This window comes from Crocodylus porosus, unplaced genomic scaffold, assembly GCF_001723895.1.
Source record: "Crocodylus porosus isolate Cpor-Errol unplaced genomic scaffold, CroPor_comp1, whole genome shotgun sequence".
NCBI lineage: Eukaryota > Metazoa > Chordata > Crocodylia > Crocodylidae > Crocodylus > Crocodylus porosus.
Genome location: NW_017728943.1, coordinates 102,491,364 through 102,511,714, shown reverse-complemented (window position 1 = coordinate 102,511,714; position 20,351 = coordinate 102,491,364). Strand labels below are relative to the sequence as shown.

The 20,351-nt window shown below is 41.3% G+C and overlaps 1 protein-coding gene across 3 annotated transcripts in view; it reads right to left on the bottom strand.

The window, feature by feature from the left end:
- Positions 1–330: 330 nt before the first annotated feature.
- TRIM67 (tripartite motif containing 67) overlaps positions 331–20,351 on the bottom strand; it is a 53,494-nt gene continuing 33,473 nt past the window's right edge. For all 3 annotated transcript variants that reach the window (XM_019549892.1, XM_019549893.1, XM_019549894.1), the window contains exons 7-10: positions 19,011–19,149; positions 17,198–17,501; positions 8,230–8,392; positions 331–6,141 (exon numbers count right to left, since the gene is read on the bottom strand). In XM_019549892.1, the coding sequence (XP_019405437.1) occupies positions 6,076–6,141; positions 8,230–8,392; positions 17,198–17,501; positions 19,011–19,149 (672 nt within the window). In that variant the 3' untranslated portion in view covers positions 331–6,075. The remainder of the gene's footprint in view (positions 6,142–8,229; positions 8,393–17,197; positions 17,502–19,010; positions 19,150–20,351) is intronic.

The following is a 20,351-nucleotide window of genomic DNA, read 5'->3' as shown; positions in this document are numbered from 1 at the left end:
TCATCTGTGGGGAGTGGCCACATGTTAATGGAAGATAAGCTAGGTAACATGGATCAGAGATAAACCTTCCCTGGAATGGCATATCTTTAAGCCCCATGGAACACAGTTTGAAAATTATTAGTCTAATAGAAGCCATAGAAAAATAAATAGGTGAAAGAGAGTGATACATTTGTTACCTAAGCCAGAGAACATGTCATTTTGTCATATTATCCTTGGCTTCCTCCTGCCATAAATTTAGCAGATGATTTTACTAAACTACATATTAGTGGTTGCATTTACAAGCACTAAATTCACTTTATAACAAATCTTTTATCAATAATAAGAAACCAGGTACTGTCTGCATTTGTTGGCAATGCATTAAGAATTTATTTAAAAACTGTAAAACAGCATAAACTAATACTTCAGGTTTTCCAAAAGGGTAATAATACATAAAGTTTGACTTACACCAAAAAGACAAAAAGCAGTTTGTTTCAAATTCAAAAAATACAAATTTTTGCTACAGGTACAAAATTAGAAAAATTTTATTTTTTCCTCTTGATCTGGGGACAGACACGTACAGAAGGAACGTTTATTCCACCAGCTCCAAACTGATCATAATTATGAGACGTGACAATAAAGTAAAAATGTCATGGTCAGGGAGAAGAATAAAGTTTGTCTTTCATTCAACAAGAAATGAACACTGATTTCATTCCTTTGCAATTTTTGTTTTTGCCAACATTTTAAATTAACATCTTTCATGCTGCACATAACAATCAGAGAAAAGACAGTTCTACCCCATGCATTTATTCTAACATTTCATCACATATCTCCTGGTCGTGCTTTCATTTTACTCACTTAAGAAGGTTGGTATTTTCATTAACAACAATTATGGAAGCTCATTGTGGGCTGACATCATGGGTACAATTGTACTGAAGTGTAACAATACAATCTGTACCCTGAAAGCATTCAGACCTGCTGATTTGTAATACTGTATAGTTGAGTCAGATTTGTTTGCAGTAACACAGCTGTAACAGGGGCTTGTTTGTTCCAGGAGATAAATGCTACCAAGTACCCACTTCTGTGAAACACGCATTCATCTTTTACAGTGTGCAAGGATGCAGAAGCCCTACAACACCTGTTCTCCGTGATTTGCCTGGGCTTCTGCACATGAGAATCATAGATTCTTATTTTATTTTATTTTAAACGGACTTGTGCTTAAAAGTTCCCACTCTACTGGTTTCATGCAGACACACAGTATTGCTGATCAGATAAACTGAAAACAAATGTTGTCAATAAAGCAAGACCCTCCAACTCACTTCTTTTAAAACAAGAGTCTTCTTTTTTTTTTTTGTTGATTTGGGTTTTTCTCCCAGTGTCAAGTGAGGCCCTTTTCATTTCATTGTACCATTTTTATCATGTTTGATTTATTACTTTGGCCTGTTTAAAGGACTCATAGAGATCGTAATCTTTCTTCCATAAAAGACCTGGACAATATATTTTATATTAACTATACCGAAATTCCAAAGTTAAGGCTTTGCCTTGCTATTAAAAGGACACTGCAAATTTGGCAAAATCTAACTGCTCTGTTTCATTACCTCACTGAGCAAATGATACACCATTCCTTGATCACAAGCATACACAGTGCCTTATATTTGTTAGTAGTGGGTTAGCCTTGATCTAATTTTTCCCTTACCTGTTGTATTAAATATCCATACTAAAGTAGAAGAAAAAAATTGTATGTCACAATTCTTCTTGCTCTAGAACATCTAAGAAACTATGATATTAGGTGCTCTTTGCCATCTTTACTAGCTATACATAAAAAAAAAACAAAAAAACAAAAAAAAAACAAACACACCTACAGCACTAAAACAGAACTTTATCACCACTGAGAACCAGCTACAGCAATACATTACAATGGCATTATTTACAATTTGATGGCATATTATGTATATAATAAATTACATGTTAACGCTTTTCCTCTTAAACTCTGATATAGGTAATACTTTTTTGTTCTGTCCAATATACTTTTCCCTTATATATCTTAACTACATAGGATAGATTGGGAGATGATAATGCTCTTTCACTGGTCTCTTCTGAATTTTAGAAGCCAAATTGTGTTAAAAGTTCTGGATGGATCACAATATCCTGCTCTCTTTACTAACTCTTTCACTTTGTATCTCTTAAGATCAGATATAAGGAGGGATTGTCAGATAGGCCAGCATGCAAACTGATGCCAGGTTTTAGAAGTCAGCTCTTTCTGAACTTACCCAGAGAACAGAAGCCAGTACCAACCACACACCTACCACTGTGTGGCTTTGACAGTGTTCCTGACCACACTTTTTTTTTTCTAATTGGTTTTACCAAACAAAATGGGGAATTTGTAAAGGAAAGGAATAGGAAGAAAGTTTATATAGGCTAATTCTAAATCACCCAGGGTGCAAGATAAACAGACGGTTTCTCATTACTCTCCAAACCATACCTTTTATTGTTTTTTCCCAGTGGCAGACATGGTTTGAGAGCCTAGATTCTGGAGTAACAGCCTTTTATACTTAACAGAATTTAAAATTGCTTGTTCTAAACTCTGTAAATAAGTTTACTACTCTCTTGTGGAGTCTGCACTATAACAGATAAGCTTCTCCCCAGTTTAGGGAGCCTCACTTCTTCTGTAGGATGGATTATTCCCATGCAATGTTTATTGGAGGTGCTAGAGGGAGATGAAAGAATGGAAAGAGGGAGCATGGTCTGAGGGTAAGGCTCCCTCTTCTCATTCTTTTCCTCCCCTCCCTCGTTTTCTACAGGCACTCTTTCCCCTCTGTGCACAGATGATGACAAGATAAAGACCTCTTGAGCCAACCAGGCTTAGACCTTGAAGACCCTGGTGAGATCTACTGGCAGTGGAATGAATGACCTCAGACCTGGAAAGAGAAGTGAATTTCCTCTATTCCTTCTCACATTGTGCTAGACTTTAACAGATACATTTTGTCTGTGCATGCACCAATAAGGTACTTTTTGACGGTCATGGGAGCTTCATGTTTGTATTCAAACACAGAATAATTAGTCTCCTAGCCTAGTTCTAATTATTTCAGCATCGTCATTATTAGACAAACTGCTAAGTCTCACTCAGCTTGTAAAAAAAAAAAAAAAAAAAAGATGTATTTCATAAGGCCGACTTGGTTTAGTTTTATGGACCTTAATGAATTTAAGTCCTTGAAGAGATACATAACCAAAGGTAGACTCACCCTCTGTGGACTTAAATTTAAATTAGCACTACTAATACAGCATTCCAATTTCTAACTGCCTACCTTTTCTGCATTTTCACTAGGTTAAAAGGAGACTGCAGTTTTAGGTAGAGTGCATTGCACTTTTACTCATCTAGTATGTACAGACAGCAGCAGTAGAAAGAGTACCTCCATAAGTCTGGAGTGTTCCCTGACCTGCTATTCATGTTAAATTAGATCTTGGAAACCTATATCACTCTGCATTTTCCCCTGAGTGACACACAAGGAATGATACAGAAGCAACTATGAAAAACATCACTGATGTCAACATAGGTATCAAAAAGTATTCTAAACCCATTTCAGTATCCACTTTAAACATCCAGCAATGTCTGCATATTGGACAGATTAAAATCAATTTGAATTTTATTTCGCAGATCTTGTGAGTAGAGACAGAAGTTCAGTTCTTATGTCTGATATAAACAGTGCTCTTTTGTTTCATATTTAATAAGAACAGTAAAAGTGGAGTGCTTGCTTGTATTAACATTGCCACGAGACATTTTCTAGTATAAAAATCTATATGCAGCTTAAACAGTATTCCAAGGCTCTGCTGTTTGTTAGGTGATGGTTGAAAGGTTATGGTTAAAACTTTACAAGACAACTATACAGTGATAACACTCAAGAAGAAATTTGGGGTCCAGTAGCATGCTAGCTGAGGTAGGCTTAAAATAGACCCCACTGAACTAGAAAATCCTGCACAGATTCAGATGGCGTTAAACAGACAAACAAAAACAAAGAAACAAACCACAGTTAGTCTCTGCTAATCTGAGCAAACCAAAATTAGTACAGTCAGTTATTACCAGGCCTTAAAAATAAAGTGTACTAATAAAATATCTCTCAGTCTGAGGACACTACAGTTGCTTTCAAACTTACTAGTTTGAGTTGTCTTGTTTTTCTGTTATTCAAAGAAGATGCATTTATTTTCTGTAGAGGGAAGGGAGCTGAAAGATTGAGTAATGATGGGCACCCTGCACAGATGATTATAGACCACTTACTGCTCAGTTCTGCATAGTTTAATGTTCCTTATCTATGGCAATTCATTATGACAACCCCTGTCCTGCAGCCAGAAGCCTAAAACCTCTGTCCCAGTCAAGCCTTCCTGTCACTTGCTGTGACCAGTAATGGGGATGTGCTTTGGCTGGAAATCAAATGCATGCCTGCAGCTATGGGCCTATCTGCCAGAAGTTCACCCTACCCTGGAGGACTTTACCCAAGGCAGTAAAATAGATTTTAATTTAAAAATAGTTTGGGCAGTGTTTCTTAACCACATATACTGAAGTGTGTGTGCGCGTGTGCGTCTTCTTGTATACAGAGCAGTTGTGTGTAAACAGAATGAATAGAAAAAGCAGAACAATAGGAGGCAGCAGCCAGTGGTGCATTGGTCTAACAGCACCACAATTAGGTTGGATCACAAGGCTAGAGTCTTAGATGCAGTAGAACTGTATATCCTTTTGTACCTTGCAATTATAAGTTAATTCAGTCAGCCACCTACCGCTCACCAAACACATACCTCCACATGCTTTGCTGAGAGAGAGAGAGAGAGCGCGCGAGAGAGCGCGTGTCTAATATGCCTATTAAAGATTCTAGGCCAATCAGACTCCATTTGAAAATACTCCTCATTGCCTTATTTGGGGTACCCACAACATTTCTGAGGCACAAAACAAAGTTAAGAACCAGGTGATTCTTAGGTTAGAATTTAGCAGATCACTTAATATTAGTTATAAGCCTACAATCCTCTTCAGGTTACCCAGAGGCTTAAAGATAATTTGAGAAAATGAAGGCCTTTGATGCTGAGAGGTGCTGCATATCCACAACTCCATGAGCACCGCAGGCGCTTGGCACCTAGTAGAATCAAGGCCCTAAAAGAATAAATGATCTTCCCCACATGGTATATTTATTTAAGCCATTTTGGAACATCTCTGATGACTTCAATGAACTCTCCTCCATTGTCATTTCAAGAGGTGGTTGCTGCTGGTACCCACTGCAAGATCTCCCATTTGTGAGAGCAAAAGCCACTACAGTCACATAAAAAGCACTAAGATTTATTGAGTACTTTTTATTCCTACCTAAAACATGTGCAACCTAAATGAGCATAAGTTTTGCATAAAGCTAATTTGAGCCTTGTCTTGCTCCTACTGAAGTCAGTGAGAGCTTTGCCATTCATTTCAGCAGGAGCTTAATCCATAAAATTTAACCAGGTTTCATGACAAAAAGAGATTGTCGTGATAACATGGTCTGATCTGCTCAACGCAAGCCAAAGAATGTCCCCAGAAGTGTCTACATCAAGCACACAACTCCAGTCTGAGCTGTAGCTCAGCCTTTAAAAAAATATATCTGCTCTTGATTCAAGGGACAGAGAAACCACCAGAACACTCAGGAAATTGCTCTGAGGGCCCTCAGTGATTATCATCTCTTCCTTCATTACTATCATCCTGGGGAGCACGGATCCAAGTATGAAAGGGAAAATATGCTCATTTTAGCTGTCACCCTAGGTTTGCATCTACACTGAGCTGCAAGTATATTTATATTGAAGTATATGAGTGTGGCATCTACACTGAGCTGCAAGTATATTTATATTGAACTATACGAGTGCCCCCTGCCCATTTGTTTAGTCTACAACCACATTTTTCAACAGTGTAAAATTAAGAGGGGGGGGATGTAGATTTATTTTAATTATCAGATCACTCTGGGATCAAAGTCCAGCGTAAGAACTGCTGTTATAGGGATGAGTGCTTTTTTTTTTTTTTTTTAACCAATGTATGTAAATAGCACGTAGAAAGACTACAAAAATCCAGCTTGGCTATAGGCAGCATGAATTCAGCTAGTTGCTGGGCAGCTTTGGCTGTTTTACACTCTGTGGCACCTCCAGTCCCGTGTGCAGAGTTACCTGTGCAGAACAGAAATAACTGCTTAGAGTTGAAACACAAATCAGAGCTTCATTGCAAATCATTTGGGAAGGCTGAGAATAGGTGCCATGCTAGAAGGTCTCGATGACTAAGGAACTGGGATTTGCGGCCTGGTGCAGTGATGGATGGTGCCAGAGCAAAGCCCTAAAATACAGATGGTTCTCTTCTCAGACAGTCTAGAGCCCAGGTATGTGTGTTACCCACCCCCCCCACCACCAGTTTAATAGCCATTGGTCAGCTACCTCTAACCCAGCTACTGCCACTTACCAGAAAATTAGGTAACAATGCCTAAAGCATTCTGGGGAAATAGAGAAGGGCAGAAGACAGGGTGGATATGCACCTTGCAGATTAACCAAATCAGAGATCCAGAAGCTTTCAGCTGGGTAGAAGGTCTCCTGTATTAACTAAAGGAAAATTGTTGACCCCTCTTTGCTGGGCTGTCAGGGGAGAAGTGAAGGAATTTTACTAGTCTCACTATAGCCAGATCTCTAGAATGACACCTCTCACCATGTTACAGGGGTGTAGGTTGTAGCCGCGTTGGTCTAAGGTTATAGGAAGACAAGGTTCTTTGGGTAAATCTGATATTTATTAGACCAACTCAGATAGTAGGAAAAATTCTTCTTTGCAAGCTTTCGGGTATAAATACTCTTAGGCTGAGGAAGGTTCTGCAGTTGGTGTGCGCTCTTTCTATTAATTCCATGCAAGAAGAGGACACACGAACTGCAAATCCTTCCTCAGCCTGACAAAGGGTATTTATACCCAAAAGCTTGCAAAGAAGAATTTTTCCAGCTATTTGAGTTGGTCTAATAGAAGATACCAGATTTACCCGAAGAACCTTGTCTACTTCTCACCATAGTATCCAAGTACCATCTAAAAGCTCTCACAAGCTTAAACTCATGAAGGGCTTTTGCCCCTTCTACAACTCTGTGTCAAGAAGGAAGAACAGACAGAGGGCACACTAAAGCAGCAGTAGTATAACACCACCACCCCCCCAATTAATTAATAAATGAGGTAACTTTGTGGCTATTTGTCTGTTATTGTTTATGTACCTCCACTGTAGGTAGGATCTGGGAGATAAGGACAATGGCCAGATTTTTAACAATACTGAGTCACCTAAAAAAAGGCAGATAGGAATTTAGTGGTTCTTTTTATGAAGAAAGTGGGAGTTAGGCATGATTTTAAAAATACCAATAGGCACCCAGCTGCGTATTTGAAAACCTTTTAAAAATACCTTTAAAACGTTGTTGTGCTCTCTCTGGGTATAGAACCTCGTTACAAAAAGACCTCCATCTTTATGCAGTTGCTTGGTCACCACTAGGAACAATTCTATCATTGTAACTATTACATTACAGTGATACATTGTAGTAACACTTACATTATTACTATGCTTGTTTTAGTTTAGAGCATTTTGCATCCTTAACTAATCTGCCACTATTGGTCATTGTGAGACAAAGCTGACATTTATTGAATGCCTTCAGCTTTCAGGGTGATGGTTCACTAGAAGGTTTCAGTACATCAAGGCCCTGATTCTCTTTCCAGCAGTATAAAGGCACAGAACAATTTATAAATTGTGTGTAGTCAGAGTGAAGCTACAACGTTAATTGGGTCTTCCCTGTGGAAGAAAGTATTTTTTAACCTACTTCTCTTTTGCTCTATTTACCACCATACCTTGGAAATTGTACTCACTCTTCAAGGTTAACTATTGCCAAACATATGAAATTAGGGTATTTAGGAAACCACTACTTTTAGTCAAGGCTGCAGAACTGCCCTAGAATACTGCTGCTTTCTCAGCTGGAGGAGCAGCACAGCAAAACCATTTGGGAAATAAGTTTTTGAATGTTTCTATTATATTTAAGGTCTCATTACCCTATATCTGGGACACAACACTAAAATTGAAATTCCTTCCCTCCTTTTAAAGTGGTGCTAACCCCTACACAAACAAAACTAGGACAGTCCATCCATACTGAACCATAAGAGCTGTATTTGTCATGCAATACTTATTGACCGGCAGTCAGATTTGTCCTTAGTTAACATGCACAATGACTTAAACTGAAAAGGGGAAGATTTACCTGTACATTTCGGTTGAGGCTCAAGGCAGGCATGAAGACCCCTTCCACATTTTCAAATGCTGTAGGTCCTTGCTGCTGCCCATTTATATAAAAGGTCAGGTTATGTTTGTTTAGATCCAGGAGAACCCCAACAGTGGCACCTTTAGAAACACCCCCTTCTGTCCTGAAAAACAAAGGGAATATACTGGCTACTTTAGTAGAAGCAGATGGTTAGATTGCACCAAAGTTAGTTTAATAATGCCCCTCTTATTGAAGTGGAAGGAAAGTAGCACACCCTTTTGAAAGTAGTGTGGGAGGGAAGGCATTCATCTGACCAGGGAGAAGGATTTTCACCTACTCTAGGGACTTCGTGGGGGCAGAGGAAGCTGATAATAGGCACTGCAGTGTGTGTTACTCCTCCTGCACCCCTCTTCGAGAAATTCGTGATCTGCCCTTGGACACATTCATCTAGTTCAGTACAAGTTTACCAGATAGGCATCTGGCTGGGGACATTTAACCTATCCAGCCTTCTCTTAAAGACCCCCAAGGCAGGGAAGAGCACCACCTCCCTTGGAAGCCCCTTCCAAATTTTGGCCACCCTTACCGTGAAGAAGTTTTTCCTGATATCTAGCCTAAATCTGCTCTCTTGTCAGTTTGTGACCATTGTTTCTTGTTACCCCCACAGGAACCCTGGTGAACAGAGCATCTCCAATCCCTTGCTGCACCCCCCTAATAAATTTCCTGATGGCCCTGGGCAAACTTTTAGTATCAGGCCCCCCCTTTGCCAGAGATGATGATGATGATAACTGGACAACAGAACAAAATTACCATTTATACATATAAACTGAATTTGTGGAAATAAAAATGCAGGATTAGGTATATGTATATACGCAATATTAAAACTTTTTTTGCAATTGTAATTTTTTTTCCCCCCCCATTTTTGGGCCTTCTTTCTGTCCAGGCCCCGGGCTGCCACTCAGTTCACCCATGCCTGTGTCTGGGTTCACTAGGCAGCAGCATTTCCTTGCTGCCTTCCCTCTTGCAGCCAGCCCCTGTTCAGCTGTCCTGGCTCTATTTGCTGCTGTTTCTCTTGAAACTACAGGAGCTTTTTGGCTCCCTGTTAGACTGGCCCAACCCCAATTTATTCTGAATCACTGGTACAACACTCATTCTTATCATAATTTAGATATCCCTGCCAAAAAAACAGAACGCCCACTGTTCTAGGTGCAGGCCAGGGTCTAAAAAAAATAACAAGCACTTCTGGCTGATATCAGGGAAGTATGAATAAGGCTGGTATACTGCTAAGTGCGTGAGTCAGCATGGCTCCCTGAACGGTCTGTGACATGGCACGCTGAGGAAGAAACAAAATGTTTGGTTTGATTTATTAATAGTTATAGGCTAAGATTTTCAAGTGACTAGGAACCTTGGGTGCCTTCATTTCTGTGCACCTGACCTGAGATACCTTAAATGCCTGATCACCCAAACAGCAAGCAGCTAACAGAGGTGAAACATAATCAGGTTCAGAGGAACTGCTTAAAGCACTAGAGATGGCAGCTAGTTCAGTGACGGACAAGATGTTCAGTCAGTGAACTGGAAGTTTGTTCCAAGGTTTGGAATATTGCTAAAATTAGGGATAATCAGTTGTATTCTGAGCAGCTGCTGAAAGCCACAGAGTCAGGGTCTCTAGTCTCTACCATGATGATAGATTCAGCCAATTATTACATGCATGAACGATTTGACATTATTGTCCTTTCCTTTGGGACCTAGGCTAGGACAATGCCATACTACTTTACTACTACTTTAAAGGGCATTGAGTTAGAAATCCACTAGATATGTGAATTGGCCATAGGTGCTGATGCTTTTTTAATGCCATTAGAACTTTATAATGAGTTTACAGCCTGACACACATGCCTTCAGTATGAATAAACTTTTAACTTATTTCCAACAGAAAAAGAAAAAAAAATCCCCTTAATTCCAAAATCACATTTTTCATGTAATAGTCATCAAAATGTCCAGTCTATAACACAAAACCTAATAAATGCAACTAGGATGCATATGTAGAACAGAGCATTTGACATTAGTGGCAGTGGGTGTTTTAGTTTTGTTCTCTTGCTGGCATAACTATGGAGACAAGTTTGCCTGGCTCTTCCTAGTCCCTATGAAGTTAAAGGAAGTTTTGCCCTTGTGTTCAATGGAAGTAAGATTGGGCCCTTTGAGGGGCTTCCTAAATGAAATATCTTCAGCTGATGCCACTCTTATAGTCAAACCCATTAGTTTGCCCTCCTCTCATATCATGAAGTTCACCCCCCACCAGCTCTGGAGAGTTTTAAATAAACAATAGTTTCTGATATATTACTATTTGCCTTTAGTGTGATGCTCCTTAGGATTCATATTTTAAGCTCATCTTAACCACTGCGTAACTTGTTTTCCCTAAAATGCAAGTTAAGATTGTCATGACCTGAATCCAGGATCTTGGGCTTTAAAAAAGCACTACATGCATATCATGAAACTCATGATAACATGACAAGAGTCAGAAACAGTAAGACAAAGATATTTTGATGGGGGTTTTTTTCCTTTCCTTTTAATACCAGATGACATCTTTTTAAATGATGCTGTTCTTTTCTGGGAGCAGAAATTTTAAGTGTTACCAATTACCCTCCTTTTTCTGTATAATAAGTCAATGAATTCTCAGAGGCTTGTTAATTGCTTTCTAGACAAATCCACTGAGATACTGTTCCCTGTGCTTCCCTGCTATGCTAAAGGGATGAAAACATATGTCTTTGCTTGTAAAAGCTGAAACCCTTCTGTTGCAGGCCAGTAGGGGGCACTTCTGCATTGAGCCACCCACCTCACTGTGCCGGACTACCTTCCAGGCTCCAAGTGCCTCCTGGGGGCACCTCATGTCTGGCCAACCCCCTTCCTGGAGCATAACTGCTACCCTGGGGGTAACACAGCCACCATCCAGGAATGGGCTTGATTCTGGCTCTGCGCACCCTGGGAAACACAGGTCTAGTAACCCTTGAGGATACTTGGTTCACTTCAAGAACTTGGGATGCTTCCCTCAGTCGGAAGCACAAGTAGTCGTCTCCCTTAGTCAGCCGAACCAAGGGGACCCCAAGGCATAATGTAGACTTACTCCCAATAAGTCTCCCATGCTAGGTACAAAGGAGAACTTTATTGGTTACAAAGGTAGAGCAATGTCAGAGAAATCCCATAGAGCAACTGGCATGGCTGGGTAGCCTTTGATCATGCATCTGAGTTACTGCAAGCTATATATCTAGTTAGATCTCAGGTAGCTTACTCACAAGTATCATCCTGAGGCAGGTGAAGATTTCCTCTGAAGGCAGGCAGTTCCTTGATCATGAGTCTTGAGAGAGAGAGCGCAAGTTTCAGATGTTCCAGCTCTTCTCTCTCTCTCTCTCTCTCTCTCTCTGAGTCTTCCTTATGGCTGCTGCCCCTTCCTCCTGGGCAGTCCTTAACTTATATAGCCCTTATGACCTCATTTACCTGGTCCAATGGAGGCCAGCACCTGTTGGCTGTCAGCCAACCAATTTGAAATGCATCACTGGTTGCTGTGCAGACTGGCAGTCCCTAGCCCACCAGGGAGCAAGCCCCTCACCCAGGTATGTGATGCCAGTCACGTAGGCAGGGGGAGCAGATTTCCCCCCTCCCTCAGGAATGTATCCAGCTCAGGTTACCTAGAGAGGTAGGGTAAGGTGTGTACCCCCTGCAGGGCCCATCCTAACCAAATTATCACAGAGCAGAATTTTTGGGGAGAAACAGTGGTGGCCTTCTGCCACACCTTCCAGAATCTATCCTTTGGTAAGGGACAGAGCTGGGACTATACCAAACTTCCAGCATCATCCTCTCACTGAACTGACAGGATTATAGTGGATAAAATATTGGTAACTTGTCAGGGTTAGCCGTTTTGCATACTACAGTGTAGAACAACTCTAGTGGTGTGTTATGGGGGCAAAGACAGGCAGACAATTCCCTGCCAGGTGAATACAGAGGTAGGCTGAGGTAGGCAGGGCCCTAACCACTAGGTTATAGTATATGCAGAGCTGGGTGTTTCCTGAACCCTCTTGTTGAAGCTTTACTCTCCTTTGTAGAAATAATTAGATATTCATTGGTCAGAGAGTGAAAAAGAGTCAGAGTCCTCCAGAGAGAGAGATCATACTTTTGAAAGAGCCACCTTGATGCACACGTAAAGTATTGCTGCAGTACAGAAAGAAAATTCCCCATGAATCGCACACCACTAGTTATGACATAGCCCTCCCTGGAACCTATACAGAAAATCCTGAAACAAGTACAACCCATACTAGAAGAAGACCCAGTTCTTAAAGAGATATTTCCAGAACCACCCATTCTAGTCTTTAAACAAGCACTGAATCTTGCCAACCTCATCATCAGAAACAAACTTCCAATGGCACAAAACACATCAAATGGATTCAAAACATGCTGGAACAAGAAATGTAAAGCCTACCAACATATCCCCACCTCCCCCACAATTACTACACCCCACAACAGAACCAACAACATTCCTGGATCTTACACCTGCACCTCCAGAAACGTAATATATCTCATCCACTGCACTGAATGCCTGGATGGAAAATATGTAGGCAAAACTAAACAATACCTGTGTACCAGAATGAACACACACTGAAAATCTATCAAGGACAAAAATACTCAATTACCTGTGAATGCACATTTCTCATAAGACAACCACTCTCTCTCCAGTCTCCCAATTCTAATCCTCAAAGGGAATTTACAAAACACCTTTCATAGCCAAGTCTATGAACTTCACTTCATAAATCTACTGGATACAAAAAATTATGGACTAAATATGGATTTATGGCACGTTATAATTTGTCTGCCATCCAATAACCCCAGGTAACCTCTCAACATTTTACCAGCTACATTTTATCACCAGGTCAACATACCTCCCCTCCACATCCTCTTCTCCTGTCCTCTCTCCACCTACCTATCTCACACCTATTGTCTCCCATCCCCTCTGATCTTCACAGCCATGCATTTGCATTTTCACAGTCCTGTATTTGCATATTGGCTTCTATTCCACCCAGGAGAGCACACAAACACCAGCAGATTATCCCTACGCCTGAGGAAGGGTATTTGGGTCTGAAAGCTTGCAAAGAACAATTTTTCCAACTATTTAGTTGGTCTAATAAAAGATACCACATTTACCCAAAGAACCTTGTCTGCCTATGTCCTTCGACCAACATACCTATAACCAACACACCTGAAAGAGTCATTAAAGCACTTATCTGTAGGTAAATGCTCCGGATATTCACTGAAGCAGGGGCTGAAGCCTAGACACCTCACTTGCAAGATGCATGTCTTAGCAATCAAGCTACTGACTTGTTCTCTTGAGCCCAAAGAATATTTAAGACTCATTGAAAAGGGCCCTTTAGCCTTACAGTTGGGGCACTCTCCAGACAGGTGAGAGCTCCCATTTCAAACCCCTGCTTTGAATCAAGGATGAAAGGGGTCTATACCCCTGTCTTCCAGACCCTCCTGAGAGTCTTACTGTTTCAACAGGGCTATGAGGTGTAAAGAGGGCACCACTGTCTTGAGTTGTGAATGGCATCCATACCTCTTATGATCCTTGCCCCCACAGTTCACTTCAGTTAGTCTAAAACAAATGAGTTCTGGCAGCTGCAGGGCAACCAAAAACAAGTTATTTTCTTTCTCCTTTTTAATTTTTCAGTTCAGCCACCTAACCAAAAGAATCAGTCATTCACACAGCCCTAAGGAGGGAAAAGGAAGCTGCTGCTAAGGCAAAGGATCTCAGTACAGATATAGCCCTGTTCTTCCTGTTTTTCACTGTTTGAGGAACCAACCTCTTAGTCACACCAGTTAATTGGAGGGGTGGGCATGTGAAAGTTGCATGGACAGCTCCCAAGTGGTTCCTCTCTTGTCTTTTGAGTATCTTCCCTTGCAGCTTTAATGAATAATCTCTTCTGTCTTCAACGTACTTTGGCTCAAGCCTCAAATTCACCAGAGGACAGCTTTTCCCATCTGATTGTCAGTTCTTTCCGTGTACTTCTTAACATTTGGGTTTTTTTCTTGAATGCTTTGTTCACAGGTTAGAAACCTATTGGCCCTCAACTCATGTCATATTCTGCTAATACAATCATCTGGAAAAACTATCAAACCTCTGCACTAATGTGATCATTATGCACATGCAAAATGCTTCTTGTTAAGCCACATTTATGGACAAAACAAAAAGGAATATTTTGGGAACAGTGGGGATTGCCTTTTATAACACAGCGCTAATGTTCAGCATTACTCTGTACGTGAAGCCACTTAATCAGCAATGAACACTGAAAGGGAAACTGCAACTGTTGTTTATAATTCCCTTACCAGGGAACAGATCTATTGCAATGAACTTCAGGGACTCTACACCCTGGGCATGGGGCACAACTGCTGTGTCTGTGCCATTTCCTGCAGTTAAACTGATGTGAACTGGTATTTACTGGCACATCTTTTATGTTGCTGCTTCTGTGCCTCTTTTTGTTCCTGTAAGGCAGCTTCTCTGCTCTGCTATGGTTACTAAAATGCATCAATCTGATCCCACTGGCTTTTTAAATGTTTTAAAATGTTAGGATGCTGAGTCCATGGAAACAGAGTGCACATTCAACTTGTGAGAGGCACTTAGCAAGAGACACTTCCACTATGCTCTTATGTTTATTTTCAGAGCCACTCATTTCTCCAATGCCCTGACGTATTCCTATGAAGTTCTTGAAGGATGAAATGATTGCTTTTTAAGATATGACCATCATTAGTATAGTATATGAGAGTCTCACAATCTTTAGTATATTTTTTAAAGGTATGATTGCTCAGTAGTGTCTTCTTATTTCCTCTGGGAAATAACAATTAAGCAAACTCTACCTCTGTGAAAGACAGCTGAAGCCAATCTGTCAACAAACTAACCTTCCTGGTGGCCATAATTAACAATATAACACCTAGCCCTGATTCCTCTAAAATGCATGGGATTTCAAGGCATAATGTACTCTTTGCAGTAGAGATCTGTTCCAGTGAATATTTCATCAGTCTCTCCATCCTTCAGCTATTCCTGTAAAACTGTTTTACTTTCCTTTGGTGAGTGCAACAACTGACCATTTGCAATGGGTAATGTTTTATTCTCTTGCTTATGTAGAATGACCAGAAAAACAAAAGGATTCCTTTGTTCGCTCTTTATGGGAATAAAGGGCTTTTGCTAAGCTCCTCTACTACCTAGTAAAACAGACTGCCTGCCTGAAAGCACACCCCAAGAACCAAATCTATAAAATAGGTTTTTAGGACAGTATTAAAAGGATATTTGCCAGCTTATATTTCTGGAAACATAAGCTCTTTCATGGAACATTGCTATAACACTGTCCCATGACTAATCAAAATGGTCAAGGGATGGAGACAAACATGTTTTAATATCACTTATCACATTTCTGTTATTGTATGCTCTATTGGGTTAGGGCTTGATCCAGAGCCCATGGCAACTTGCCCAGTGACTTCAGCAGGCTTTGGCACAGACCCTTACACTTCTTCATCAATCTATAATGGACCATGAGCCAAGATGGCTTTTTAAAAATACTTTGTTGTTGTCATCAAGCATGGGGATGATAGCTAGATGGCACAACAAAGTATGCATCTTGCGGGGGCTGTGCCTCACCTTGATGTGGCTTATGAGGCCACACCAAGGTGTGGTTTATAGGGCTTATGGTGTAACTTATGGGGCTAGCTTGCTGCCCCACTGGTGGATTGGGGCAGGGGGCTGGGACCTGCCCCACCTCTGCAGCTTTTTCCAAGCCTTGATCACCCAATTGGGGCACAGGGGCAGTTCCCAGCCAGCTCCAGACTGGGTGGGGAACTGTCCCCATGCAGGGAGCTCCCAGCCCCTGCTTTATGATCACAATTGCAATTGCAGAGTGGGGGGAGTTGGTTCCCCACCCAGATCTGTGAGTGTGGAGCTGGGGGAAACAAGGTGGGGAGCCTGTCCTGCCCCCAGCTCCACGCTTGCAAAGATGGGCAGTGAACAAGCTCCCCAGCCCCCATCAGCAGGGAGATGATAAGGGTCTCCCAGCCCAAGCCCCCCAACTGCAGGGCTTAGGCTGGGAGATAAGCATCTTCCAGCAGCAGCTCCCTAGTCACAAAGCTGCTGCTGGGAGATAAGGATCTCCCATCCTGTCCCCCTCCACCATGGAACTCAGGCTGAGAGGTAAGTGTTTTCCAGCCCCCGGCTCCCTGATTGTGATGGTGGATCAGGGGCTGGGAGATAAAAATCCTTATCTCCCACTCCCCAGTTGTGATCTTGGTATGGGGGACCTGGAGCTCTCTGCTGCTGGGGCAGGGGAACATACTACCTGCTGAGGCTCCTGTGGCAGAGTCTAACCCAGCAGCAGATAGCTCCCAGGGGCAGGGACCTATCTCCTACCCCTGGTGTATGGCTGATCGGGAGCAGATTTGGCTCCTATCAGGCTTCTACACAAGCACTACAGCGCTGTTACTAATGCTGAGTAAATCTGCTACTTGCATTTGCAGGTAGCAAATTTACTTGGCATTAGGGAGATGTACCATGAAGTAAGCATGTGCATGTGGAGGTGCACGTGTTAATTTCATAGTAAACTATGCTAATTTACCATTAATCATCTCATGTAGACATGCTCACTGTTCATCACTGCAAGGCACTCCCATCTGTTTGCCTCCAAATTGCCCTGAGGCACTGCCAATCTCTTAGTTTAATCAGTTTTTAGCACTTGCCAATAAATATCATCATTTAAGACAAAATTCAATGGGAGTGAGTGTTTGCCCAATTGTAACCATTCCCTGGGGCCAAAAATAATCCCGGAGAATAGAATAAACCATGACTACTGCATCCCTGCAACAGCGTAAAAGCTCTTGTATTTCAAACAGTGCTTTACTTCAGAGACAAAAAATCAAGTTAGGAGAGGAATCTGCAATCAGAGCTTACCGATTAGTGTGTGAATTGCAGTGCATAAACCAGCTCCGGTTGTTGTCCACATACATGGCCCATGCCTTGTCATCCTTCCCTAGCATCATGTCCTTGACTACATTAATTCTGGCAATTCCAAACGCTGGATCTGGATGGTTATCATACCGGTCCACATGCAGTTCCCAGTAATGTACTCCCTTGGAGAATGCTGCTGTGCCCAGAACAACACGGTCATCATAGCTACTGCAAGTAGCTGTCTGGTTATCATTTGACAAGACTATATCCCTATGGGCTGAAGAAGGGTCGAAGGTGAACCAGGCCACTGTGCAAAAAAATAAAAATAGCAGAATAAGCTGCATTAAAATAATAGCACCAAAGGGGTGGGGTGGGGTGTGGGAGAGAAGGGTAAGTTTCTTCTGTCCTAAATTCTCACAGCACTTCCAAGGGGAGACATTCTCCCCACATTATTGTAGATTATTGTGCAACATTGCTATGCACAGGTATACAGTTGGATTTCATCTCAGAGGTGACTGCATCTCTTGATGGGTGAAAAGAAAGACCCCCTGTCCATAATTTACATACCCCGTAACACCTGTGAGTTGTTTTTCAATCTGTTTGATTTCGCATGTTACTTAAATGTAATTCATCCAGAGTGGTTTATCTATGCCTGTCTCTTTGAACGTAAGTCCTGTGGAACACAAATGTTCTCTGATGGAGTCTTGTCCAGAGAGCAGCATCTCACTGGTGCTACACAGCTAATAGAAAAATGTAATGAGGCTCTGGCTTTACGTAGAGTTTGGGGGCTCTTCAGATACAGGTGTGTTTTAGGCCCTGTCTCTAGTGGAAATTGGATCTCACTGTATTTAAGTTCATTACAAGTGGGTTTCATTGGCTTGTTTAAAAATTTTCAAAGTATAAATAATATTTTATACTGGCTTATTTTGGCAACATGGTAGAAATAAGGAAGCCATAATACTATGTACTTCTGTATTCATTACAGCATCATTAATCAAGAAAAACTTCCTGTTGTACCTATATGGATGTCAATAGTAATTATATAAGAACACAGCATGAATTACCATCCATATCTTATCAAACGTTACTGTGAAATTAGTATCAGTTGTGAAGAAAACACTGAAATACCCAGGACACAGAGAGAGAGAGAGATAGGGGAGTGGCATATTCATATTCACAGTATGTTGTGAAATTGCCTATGTGTGTTAAGGCATTTGTTAATTAAAATAAATACATTTATTTTAATTAAGCCTCCACAAACAGACGCACTTCTGTTATTTCAAAACATGGAGGGTGGCTGCCAGATGAATTCACTTACACCCAAGCAAAAAGTTCTGTGCCTTTAACTGAGAATCTCTGTTTGACATGTCTAACCTGTCTGACTTCTAACATATACGCAAACATTACAGAGTGTCAAGGGTGTACAGAGATACTAGTACAGATACCGGTGTATCAAGAGATTACATAGACTGACAGGAAGGCAAGGGAAGGGAAGGGAAGAAAAGGGAAGGGAAGGCAAGGAGCTATGAAGTTCTTTATTTGTCTACCAAAAGGATGACAGGAGCAGGAATATCTTTAACCTCCCACTCTGATGTTCTTCAGCTCTGACCTGGAGTTTCAGTATGTAGTGATGACAGGGAAGAGCAGTCCCTACCCACATGCAGCCCTATCCACATGCAGTCCTTGGCCACTCATCTGAGCTTATTAAAAATCTGAATGCAAGTTAAGGCCAAGAATGCTGGTGGATTTAATGGAATGTGAACGTCTGGCCACTAAAAACAGGGACTCTGTTTCCATTGACAAGAAACAAACTCACCGTCAGATGTCTGTAAAACAACTGTCTTGCTGTAAGGGCCAACTCCTGATGAATTGAAAGCTTTGACTCTTGCATTGTAGGTACTGTTGAAATGAAGGCCATCAATAGTGCATAGTGTCTCCTTGCCAACATACACTTCCTAGACATTCAGAAAGACAGGGGCATAAATCACCAGCTTTTTTCAATGGAGGATCTTTAATGGAAGATATTTAAACATAAGCCACAAGTAAAAGTTATTTGTTGCTTAGAGGAGTTTATGTTGATATAGTAAGGGCAGCTATGTTCAGTGAAGTTCATCATGGAGAAAGAAGCCCAGGAAGATTAACTGTAATGGAGACAGAGAGAGTGAGTTTAAAAAGTGGATGTTGAAGTATATCATGCTATTATTTTTGGAGGTCTGTCTCCATCCTCCTGTGAGGATTTCTGAAGCATCCTTACATAGGTTTAGAACCTATATCAAATCTGTACGCAGTAAATACAAAGCTTTGGGATTCTAATTTATGAAGATCAGAAGAGCTTTGTAGGTCTCAGCTGGCCAAATAACAACTAAGAGAGGGATGGGATAAATCTCTCTAAAGATCTAAGGGGTGTAAACAGCAAGGAGATGAGTAATGGGGGGAAATAAAGAAAAACAAAAATCAAAGCAGAATATAACCAAGGCCTGTCTGACAGTTATAAGTCTGTAGGGGAGTGGAATAAATTGCATTTTTAATACAAGATCTGTAGCAGTAGATGATGTCAGATAGAAAAAGGATAGACTACATAACTACTAGGACTTTTCACATTTAATTTCTATACCACTGTGAAATCCATAGTTTTACAGTAGCTAAGTCTCTAAGGAGTGTAAGGCCCTGACTCAGCAGTGCACTTATGGTAGAAATAGATGTCACCAAATGAAGCAGAACAGCTGAGCCAGGATATATCCTAGCACTGCTGATCCGGTTCATTGGGCCAAACGCATGTCACCCATTGTCCCATCATAAATGCTGCAGGACAATGAGTGACACATTCTCCTGGGGTTTGAGAGACCTGGTCCAGTGCACCCCATGAATTCCTTACCAGCATCATGCCCCTCAAGCACTGGAAGCACCTGCCTGGCTTTCCCCACTTACTGAGGCATACTCTATCGATCCCAGGGGCACATCGTGGTAAGTGAAGAAACCCTGACTTTCCCACTTACAATAAGAAATTGTTTTTTAGATATATAGGGAGTAAAAGGAAGGCCCAGGGAGGAATAGGACCCCTGCTAAATGGGCAGAAACAATTGGTGACGGACAGAGGGGACAAGGCTGAACTCCTCAACGAGTTCTTCGCCTCAGTGTTCCTAAGCGAGAGGCATGA